Raw genomic sequence first — 10,748 nt, forward strand, 5'->3', positions numbered from 1 at the left:
AGAAGTAGAGTCATTTTCTCATAGACTTCTATACAACCAGAGGAGTTTGGGGATTTTCATGAAGGAATGGATGGAAAAAATAAAGATGTGTTATGATCTCATCTCATGCTAAAAGTAAGATGTAGATTCTGCCATAAAGATAACTGTGGAGGAGAAAAAGGAAATAAAAATCCTCTGAAAGGTGAAAGTGGAAGAAAACCAAAACTGTCCATGAAGTTAATTACCTCCCACAACAGAGTGACATCACTTCTCATGCAGCGCATCCAGAAAGGCTGCATTCCACAGCTTCACTCCTCCTCCTCCTCCTCCTCCTCCTCCTCCTCCTCCTCCTCCTCCTCCAGCCTGAACACACACCAGTGAGAAAGGAGCATCAATGAAACTGAGAGCAGCTTGAAACAGGTGAGTGTTTGAATTCCTCTCTGAGCTCTAGAGACCCTGAAACCTGGTCCAACCGCCGCTCATTACAATCTCCTGAAGAAGAGAAAGGAAAAGGTTTCATTCTTGATTTCTGTGACTAGTTTGTTTAAAATATTTATATTAAGTGTTTGAATCGAGCATGAAAAGATATTCATCTCTACCTTCATTTGTCTTAACTCATAATCATAAAGGCCTCACAGCTTCTTCACTTCACTGTCAGAATGCTTTAAATTAGGTTCAAAGGGTTTTACTGTCAGCTAAAGACAAGACAGATACAAACCAGTAAAGGTGCAGATGAACTCAAGCAAACTAAACAAGTTGCACATGAACATTTACACGAAAGCAGTGTGATAATAGTCTTATTCTAGAAGTCAAGGACTGAAGACAAATGAGATTTGGTTGATTTGAGCTGCAGTGAGAACAATACGGTTCATTCACTCAACAATGAAACTCTTAAAGAGTAAAAATGAATCTGAGCAGGTTGATGTTTTCCATTTGAGAAAGGTTTATGACCAGGAAGCTGAGGAGCACTGTGACCACTTTCAATTCATAAATGTTTTCAAAAGATGAGAGAAATTCATTATCCACATGAAGAATATAACTTTCTGTAGTTTCCAATGTTTGGAGGACGTTCTGTTGAGTACTGTGTGATAATGATACTGAGATTGTAAACAGAGAGAGGAGGTATGTGTGGGTGGAGTCTCAGTGCTCCAGGAATGTCAGCGTGTTCTTCCACATTCCTGCTCTCAGCCAACCGGTGTGTCTCCTCCTGCACACAGACACAAACCTCCACACGTCTGTCAAACCACGAGGGTCCTCCTAATGTCTCAAGCAGATACGTTCAGAGTCTTCTGAGGCACTGCTTCATATCAGTTTGCACATAGAGGCAGAATTTAGCAGCATGAGGTTAAATACACAGATTTATTAAATCACATCTTCTTCCACCTTCTTAAGAGCACGACAATAAATGTATCATGTAGTTATCATCTTTACTGCACAACGAAAATAAACCCACTCTAAACAAAAACACTTTGAGCCGCTTTCAAGATGTTGAGGAGATTGTTTTTAAGTTTATATTCGAGATGAAATGACTCTTTTAGGTCACAGTGTACAACTATTTAACAATTTATGCAAACGATTTCAAAATAGTCGACTTTTTCATATTTCTATGTAAAAATCAATCATCTTTAGTCCCCGTAAAACAAAATATGAAGTGTGCTCGTACCGATCAATTTCAAACTAATACGATCATGACATCCAACAGAAACTGTTATCAGTGGAGGTGTGTTACAGTCCTCTGTAGCTCAGATTTAAAGCCCTCCCACTTTTTACCCGGCCAAAAAGTGTGTGTGTGTGGGGGGGGCTGCCTCATGAATGAAGCCGATGCAATGGCATAAACAAACACACAAACAGAGGGCAGTCATTATGGAATCTCACAAACTAATTTCAGATTTTTTGCAGTTGCCATCCAGATTTCCAGCGCTCCATCATCATTTTATTGTTCTTTTTTTAAATGTTTTATATGTGCTGCATGCTGGGAAGTCTGCTAATGAGCCACTAACACCTCATGTGATTAGTGAAGTCAGTGCTTGGTTAGAGTAACCTGTAGGTCTCAGCCCGACTGAAACTGAATAACTTATGTGCTTAGTTAATAGTTAACTCCGCACATAAAGAGTTTTGTTTACCGAAACTGCACACAGAGTTGTAACAGAGACTGCTGTGTTGGTATGAACGGTTGATGAAGGCTCAAGCTCTGATCTCATGTTGAGTGTAGGGAGTAAAGCCTCCGTTACTTCACCTTTGTCTGTACGGATCAGAGAAATGCTCCAACAGGAAGAGGACGCTTCTCATGAGTGCGTCGGCTTCTTTCAAACAGCCCGTTGTTTGTCTCACAGTTCTCACTTTCAATTCAATAAGTCAGTAAATTCCTGAACGCGTTGGTTGGTCTGTACTGACACCCTGAGAGAGATATCGGACACTTGTCTTCACTCTCAGGCTGTATGACTCAGGAGGAAGGTTACAGAGCTCCATGTGAGCAGCTGGTCTAATGTAATCTGAGTCTGTTATTCTACAGCTTGCAATAATCTCAAATAATCATAATATCAACACACAGAACGAAATGTTACCTTTCCTTTTTCTGTCTCTATCAAATGTCAAAACAATGTCTAAATGAGTTATTAACATACTTACAATGCATTATAATCTGTTTATAGCTGTGTAATTATATTTATAAGCACTCATACATATTAATTATGATAATCATAACACATGAGGCATTTTATCATGACTTATAAGGTCAAGTACCATAATACTTTTTAAGTATGTTTAGAGTGCATTATAGAACTGGGCGTCATAGAAAGTGTGACCAAAATATTTACAGCTGATGTTTTTCATTTGGTTATTCAGACAATATCACCAGTGATGTCACCGTGTCACTGAACGTAATCTGTGTTTTTACAAAACCTTTGTAAACATCAAAAAGTCTCACAGGAAGTGGCATTATTGCTGACACAGCACTTTCTGATGATTTAAGTAAATATCAGGATAGAAGACGGTAGTAACAATGAAAACAGGTTTTCTTTTAAATTAGGGTTTATGAATAAATCATCACTGAACTTTCAATGTTTAGAAACTTTAGTTCAAATGAAGTGTTTTTGTCAGAAATACAGACCGCATATTTGAAGTGATGTACATTAATCATTTGAGTTATTATTGTGTTCTTTTACTTCATGCTTCATGGAGGTGCGTGAATATTTAAAGTTCATTTAACTTTAGTTGGTTTCTATCCAGACAGATGTGTTGTTTTTTCCAGGTTTAGACGCTTTAAAGGTGGATGAAAGTTCATTTGTGGCATTTCAAAATGTACATATTTTATATATGGAGGGAACTAGACAATCATAATAATTAACTGTCTGCAGTTTTCATGGGAATATTTCATACTGAAGAAATAGTCCCTATTTAAGAAAGCTGAAGTATTTCTTACTTTGGATGGAAACGGCTTCTTCCGGTAACGTTGCCAGTATTCTCTGCCGCTCTCACCAGATTCCTGCTCTCGTCCACTAAAGTCATAACGTCGTCCGGTTTGCCGTCTACCGTCCTCCTATTCTCATGTAAACGGAGGTCAAGTGTCCATTTAACCTGAGCCACATCCCTCCTCACTGTGGCCTAATTCACCGTTTCATCTCAGACGGCTGAGCATGACCGCAGGAAACACGAGCTGCTCAATTCCTTTAACACAAACTAACAAAACACACAGCGCGGAAGTTACTTACACTTTAAGAGTTAAGTATAACTGACAAGTTCGTTATTAGCTTGGGAAACAAACAAAGTTATCATGGCTAATTTATCGTTACATAGCTAAATAAAAAATTCACCATAAAAACAGCATTCAGCACCAAAGGAAGTCTACAATCAGCTCTAAGTGTGTGACTGAAGCTGGTTACGTTTGTCAAAACGTCCCCACTTGTTACTCAGTGTTCGCTAGCTTCTTCCTCTATTCTTGTATTTCTGTACACATGAGTAGCAGTCAACTAAATGATCATTTTTCATCTGATTTACATTTCCTAGAAATGAAATTGACCGTTTATCAATAAAATAACCGAGCTTGCTCGTTCAATGAATCGATATGACACATTGTTTTATATTGCATTCACTGATTATGTCTGACGTAACGCGTCCGTCTGTCTCCTCGCAGGGCGCTGATGGAGCTGAAGGTGCTGGTGGAGGGCGTGGTCAGAGTGGTGTGTGGCCTATCACTGAACACTTCCTGCCAGGATGTCGTCATCGCTCTGGCACAATCACTCAGTGAGTCTAATAAACACGTTTTTTTGTAAATGTTTTGGTTTACAAAATGTTGATTTACATTTACTTTCTGGAAAATTCATTGCACTACATTAGCTTTCCTGTAACAAACATGAAATGACTAAATGAAACATTAAACTTTGGTTTTAATGACCATGCAGCCTTTTCTCTGGAGCCACTCTTTGGAAAAGCTTTTATGTTTGTATCTTCACTTTACGCTCTAGTATGGGTTCCACTTCATCCTACAGCTTTGTATTGCAGGATGCATTTGTATTGTGAACACTGCGGGTGAAGACACAAAGCACAAATTAAAACAGCAGCATGATACCAATGTAACTTGTATTCTTGCTTTTTCTCTCGAGCAACATATTTATAATATTCAGTTGACTCTTCCTACAATACTCTTTGTACTAGAAAACACAAATACTCTGGCTTACATGAGCTAAACTCAGCCCTCTTCATTCAGCTGCTTGTCGGTTGTTCAATATTATTATCTGCGTTCTCCACAGGTCAGACAGGTCGTTACATTCTTATCGTGAAGCTACGAGGGAAGGAGAGACAGCTAGTTGCTGACGACTGTCCTCTCCAGCATCTGTCTCAGCTGGGACGGCTGGCCGCGGAGGTCCAGTTCGTCCTGCGGAGGACCGGTCCCAGCCGCAGCGATGGTCAAGACCACCAAGAACCAGAGCCGCACAGTCTGGGTTCCTCAACACACCCGAAGAGGACTGAACCAAACAGGGTCCGGTCTCCATCGCCCCGAGCCTCTCCAGAACCCCGAGCTTCCCCCGTCTCTTTCCTAGACCCTCACAACTCCCCCAAGGAGGAGGTGTTCAGGCAGATCCTGCAGCAGCAGAGGAGGCTACAGGACCTGGGGATTCAGCTTCAATCTCTGGAGAGAGAGGCCGAGGTGTGGGAGCGGGAGAGGTCATCTGCCGAAGTTCCTGGTCTGAGTCCTGTCGCCGAAGGGGAACTGGAGGAACTGGAGCAGCGTCTGAGGCAGACCGAGGCAGATCTGATGATCAGGAACAAGTGGGAGGAAGAGTTACAGGCAGAGATGGACAGAGAAGAAGGTAAACGTGTTCAAATTGTGTTCAAGTTCTTCCTCTGGCTTTTCTACAACTAGACATGTAACCACTGTTATCCACAGATATGCACGGACGTCTGCAGCAGCTACACTCATCCATGGACGACCACGGTCATCAGATCGAGGAGCTCCAAGCTCGTTCTGCACAGCTAGAGCGGGACGTGCAGCTCGGAGCCCACAGACAGAGCTCTCGGGCGGACACTCGGCAGCCGGAGGAGGCGCTGAGGCCTCTGAAGCAGGAGCTCCACTACCGCCGGCAGCAGGGAGAAGATCTGGAGGCAGCGTTGTCGGGGACACAGAGGGATCTACAGACAAAGGAGGAAAAGCTGCAGGTATGACTCCTCCATCATCCAGTGATCTGTCACCAAGAACACTTTAATTCAACAGCCCAAGGACACAAATAAATGTGTCGCATTGGTTCCCACTGAAGATTTAAGTCTTTAAACTAGGTCACAAATATATAGTTTTGTTTTATTTTTTTGTCAGTCATTTTTAAAACAGCTGGTAACTGTCGTGTTTAAAGAGGAAATAGTGCATTTGTTGGGGACTATTTTCAGCGGCGGATGAATCCACATTTGGTGCTCTAGAGAGTATTTGTGATTGAGTCAAAATAAACTACATTGTGTGTTTATGGTGATGAAGCAACAACAGTGAAGCTCACTGATGAGTTTTTAAATACAATGTTTTTTATGCGCTGTTCAATTCAGAGATTTTGGTTTGTTTTTATTTCATAACTCGTCTTTTTTCAGACTAGAGGAAAGGAAACATTTATTTTAACACTTTTTTCTCATAAATTCACCAAAATTCTCTCTAATATGTCAACAAAATGAAACAAGAATTTGAACCTGACTTGTTATGGCTTCATCCAATGTTCAGATTTATGTTCTAGAAATGTATGACAATGAATACATATTTAACAGGATATTACCTCATTTACATATTCAAACAAAACATTTCAGAAAAGCTGTAAGCCAAAATGAAAATCATCTTAACGTCAGTACTCAACGGGTGAAGTTTCATATCTATCAGTTGACATGTCGTCTCTCAGAGGCATCAGATACAGCAGATCGTCTGTGTGATCAGGATCCATTCACTGTTGGTTTTGGTCCTTTCATGTGATTCGTTGACTATTAATCCTTCAGTGACGGCTGGTACTGAGGACATGAATAGATGTTGGGAGGGTTAATATGTTGATATGTACCTGAAGTCTGTGCTGTTGGTAATATATGTGTTCCCTTCTTCATCCAGGGCAGACAGGAGATGATTGAGGAGCTGAATAAAGAGCTGAGACAGTGTAAGCTGCAGCAGTTCATCCTGCAGACCGGCGGTCCGGACCAGATAAACCTGCCCGTCACTGACGTCTACCTCAGCAATGCTGGTATCATGGAGTAGCAGCAGCCACGGGGCTGTACGTCATCAGATGGTTTGAAGTGACTATAATTAGCCGCAGAAGAAGTTTACTGATACCACGGTGTTAAAGTACTCCGGTTCAAGAGGAAGGACAATGAAGAAGAGAAGACTTGTTCCTCCAGTTTTAGGATTTTATCTTTTCAGATCAGATGAAGTAACGTTAAAGAATTTATGAAGGAAACAATCGTCATGAACTGAAAGTAAACGTGTGTGTGTGTGTGTGTGAGTGTGTGTGTGTGTGTGTGTGTCCGATAAGCCAATCATTGCCAGTTTCTTTGTAAAAATAAAATAACAATGTCTTTGAAATAGATTCAAATGAATTTCAATGCCACTGAAAATGAACACTTGTATGTTTTTGCTTGTTTATATTTCCTACCTGAACTTGTCACATAAAGTCTTTTTCTAAACTCGTTGCTCATCTGTTTGTTGTTTCACGGATCAATTCAAGCTCTCATGAGGCAGTTTGTCTTTGCTCCACCAGAGGGCGCCACAGCTTGGTCCATGATGAGATCCAACATTTACTGCACACATCCCTCCAAAGCCTGAGCAGCGTTTTAGTGCTCACACATGCAGACCACTTCATCTGGACGAGACCTTCAGAAGCTCATCACACGCTTTACTCACAGCTCCCAGCTGATGTTTTCAATTATCTGGTTTAATCCGACCGAAAACAATCGATAATCCTCACAATAATTGGCATTTTAACATCTCAAGTTACTTTCCTGTCATTGACGAATTGATTCAGTTTTACATTATGACAACATGAATGAGTGCACTCACAGGCAGGCCGCGTTCAGAGCATTCGATTTATCGATTGCTGTTGCGATTAGAAAGAATTTTAACAAATAAATCTCCCACACCAGCTTTAATTGTTAAAAGTGTCAAAAAATAGTAAAAATATCAATTTCCTAAAGGTTGACGTCTTCAAATCGTTTATCCCAAGGATCAATCCAAAACCCCAAAATATTGAATTTAATATCAAATAAGACTCAGAAAGGCTTGAAATTCTCACAAATGAGCAGCTGCACCTGAGGAATGTCTGACATTCTGTACCTTGTGGAGTCCTTTCTGTATCCGTAGTCGTTGACTAACAAAGCGACGTATCCGTGGGTTGCAGATTACATCACCTCCTCATAATTCAGGTCGTCAAGTAATCCAATCCAAACGCTTACCACCTCGCTCCACACATACTGCTGTCAGTCATGTTGTCCTCTCAGTGTGGCGCCTTCACTGACCTGAAACAGAAGGTCAGCATGTCAACCATCTCCAACCTGAATAAACTCACCAGCATCACACGTACTGCCTCCAAAACCTTCTCGCCAATCTCTCCGACATGAGCGACAGATCCTCGATCAACACTTCACGTCGCTACCTTCTGGTCGGCGATACGGGACTTTAGAACGGAGGAGAGCTCGCCTCAGCAGGAGTTCTGTCCCTGAAGCAAACTTCACCTCGCTGACTCTGCTGTGAGCTGAGATACTGAGTGTGTGCATGAAGACTTTATGTATTGTCTGTATGTTTCTTTTGTTGTAATGTCTGTGAAAACAAACCTCCGTCTGGGACAATACATCTGAATGTAAAACTTTAAAGACTATCTGTAGTCTGTCGCATGTGAGCCCTGATCTGCATCAGGTAAAGACGGATTATGAGACAATGGACACAAGCGAAAGGCCCCACACCTCCCCGACATAGGAGCAAGACACACAGACCGTAGAGTAAAAGCCTCTTTAGTTGTTGTTTTGACTCTTTGTAGTCGTCATACATCTCTCTGTGGTTTTGCATCTCTTTGAATTTGATTTGTTTCCTTGAGGTCATTTTGTGTCTGTTTGTCACTGTTGTGCTTCTTTCTGTGGTTTGTGTCTCTTTGTAGTTGGTTTGTGTCTCTTTGTGATCATTTGTGAGTCTCTTCCTGGTTGCTACGTGTCTCTCTATGTTTCGTTGAAGGCCAGAGCCCCTGGGCTTGTGCCCGGTAGGCCTGTCCAGTAATCCATTAATGACAGTCGGCTGATCTTATTGCTTGAGATCTAACCTGTTATCCGATCTAATCCAATCAAATCTGATCTAATCTCTGCTACTACAAAACATTCAGAAAGTACAGAAGGTCAGCTGGCTGAAGTTTTATAAATGGTGGTTCTCCTAATTTAATCATTCTCAAAAACAAAAACTAATTTACAATCTTAAGGAACTATAAGACTTTAAAGTAGGACGTTGTTCAACTCTCTTCATGTCTCTTCTGCTCTATTATTCACCATTGTATCTGTTAGCGCACACTTATCCACCCAATGTCTCCTGCACACGTTCTCCTTGTTTGTGTATCCCTCTTTATTTCCTCTACTTAAAGCTGCATTAATGAGCTTGACTTCAGAGATGAGCACTGAGCTCACGATGACCCATAATGCTTCATGTCTGTCAAACACCACAGGTACGGGCTGTTCTCGTGCTCATTATTAGATTATGCTCTCATCTCTATTAACAGCTTTGTGAACACAGCTGGTATATAAACACCGACACAGAGGAGGAGAACACAGAGAGACTGCAGAAAGAAAGAGAACCTTCTCTTTGTTTTGCAGTTCTTTCGCTGCTCAGCACTTCCAGACAGCTTCTCTTCACCGATCCAAACCCCCAGAAAACCAACACGCAGGTGAGGCTCTCAGCTGACACACCATCACGCATTTAGTTTCTGTAAGTTAAGTTCAACACATGTCAAGAGAGCAATAAGGCCATCTTCTCTTAAATGCATTGCTGTGGAATTAGACACAAAATCAAATTGTTGAGCCTGAAATTATAAAGTGCTCGATGTGTGGAGACCATTTATGAAAACTGACACCCTGCATCATTATCTCAGTATTTGTTCTGTTTCTTTATCTGCTTTTTCTTCTGAATCTTTGCTGTTTTTTAATAGACATGAATGCAGCAGCAGCACCCGGAGGCTCCAAGGCCGCTCCCCCCAAGTTCAAGCAAAAGGAGACCAGGCAGTTCAAGAGCAAGGCTCCCAAAGCGGGACAGAAGGGGTGAGTCCAGAAAAGAAAAGACACAACACCACTGCAAAGGGTTAATCACAACTGGAGGATAATGGAGTCTCTGTCCTGTTCTTAGATTCGATGATGTCCCAGGGATGTATGGCCTTGGAGGTAACTATCAATCAAAGCAATGACTGACGAGCAACAAGCCAGTCTAAAGTAGTCGATAAAGGAAAGATCCATTGACCTTTGTTCCTCTCCTGCAGATGCGGAGGTTGTGTGCCCCTGGCAGGCGTTTGGTGACATGGAGCTGAATGATCTGGCCCACTTTGGCATCGTCTGAAGAACAAATGGAAACGGTTTATTCCTGGTGGCTGCAATCCAGCAGCTCTTCTTTCATTTGAGAGCGCTCCTCATGAGACCCCCCTCTCGCTGGGCGTGGAGACGAACCGGAATCGAAACCATTTTAGGACGACTGACGGATGGAGAGGGAATTCTTTTCTCTCCCCCTCGATAAGTGGAGGAAGAAGCTCTTGGACAGCAGCCCCCAAGAATGAGTCTTCTTCTGTCCTTGGCATGATACACCTCGCCACCCGGAGGTTTTAGCATCTCTCCGAGCTCTCTCTCGGTCTCTCTTTGTGTATATCTTTCAGGATGTCTCTGTTGTGGCCTTGTTGTCCCGTGCAGCCCAGAGCATGTGTAAAGGTGTAACACACAGTACCGCTGCTTGGGTTTAGTCAAAGGGATGACGAGTGAACAACCTGGGATCAATAAATCTTTCCTAAAGTCCATGTAATCTATCTATCTCTCTATCTCTATCTCTCTCTCTCTCTCTCTCTCTCTCTATTTCTATCTATCTATCCATCTATCCATCCTGTATACTGTTGTTAACGCTTTATATCCTATAATAAAGTGTATTTTAGTCACATTATTCTGGTCTGTCTCTCCATTCTGATTATCATTCTCCCTTTTTGTGTATTATCACATTTCATGGACAGTGAAACATATTATTTTTAGTCAACTGAGTCTCTTGTGTTGAGAATATGGACCAGACAAATCCATCTTTATTTTCCCCT

At 41.8% G+C, this 10,748-nt stretch overlaps 2 protein-coding genes across 4 annotated transcripts; both read left to right on the forward strand.

Annotated features, from left to right (window-relative positions):
- The first annotated feature begins 368 nt into the window (after positions 1 to 368).
- LOC116400948 (ras association domain-containing protein 7-like) lies at positions 369 to 7,382 on the forward strand. Of its 3 annotated transcripts, none has more exons than XM_031879064.1 (5): positions 369 to 399; positions 4,112 to 4,221; positions 4,728 to 5,288; positions 5,366 to 5,634; positions 6,551 to 7,382. In XM_031879064.1, the coding sequence occupies exons 2-5, from the start codon at positions 4,119 to 4,121 to the stop codon at positions 6,692 to 6,694; spliced, it is 1,077 nt and encodes a 358-aa protein (XP_031734924.1). In that variant the 5' UTR covers positions 369 to 399; positions 4,112 to 4,118; the 3' UTR covers positions 6,695 to 7,382. The 3 variants fall into 3 exon arrangements, with proteins under 3 accessions (XP_031734924.1, XP_031734926.1, XP_031734925.1); XM_031879066.1 differs by having other exon boundaries at positions 6,556 to 6,650; XM_031879065.1 differs by lacking the exon at positions 369 to 399 and adding an exon at positions 405 to 492.
- A 1,878-nt stretch (positions 7,383 to 9,260) lies between these two features.
- On the forward strand, positions 9,261 to 10,537 carry LOC116400950 (retinal cone rhodopsin-sensitive cGMP 3',5'-cyclic phosphodiesterase subunit gamma-like). The gene is made up of 4 exons (XM_031879069.1): positions 9,261 to 9,353; positions 9,615 to 9,723; positions 9,809 to 9,843; positions 9,939 to 10,537. Exons 2-4 carry the CDS (start codon positions 9,617 to 9,619, stop codon positions 10,013 to 10,015), a joined length of 219 nt encoding a protein of 72 aa, XP_031734929.1. The 5' UTR covers positions 9,261 to 9,353; positions 9,615 to 9,616; the 3' UTR covers positions 10,016 to 10,537.
- The last annotated feature ends 211 nt before the right edge of the window (positions 10,538 to 10,748 follow it).

This window comes from Anarrhichthys ocellatus, unplaced genomic scaffold (assembly GCF_004355925.1).
Source record: "Anarrhichthys ocellatus isolate YVR2014 unplaced genomic scaffold, GSC_Weel_1.0 scaffold222, whole genome shotgun sequence".
In the NCBI taxonomy this organism is placed as follows: Eukaryota; Metazoa; Chordata; class Actinopteri; order Perciformes; family Anarhichadidae; genus Anarrhichthys; species Anarrhichthys ocellatus.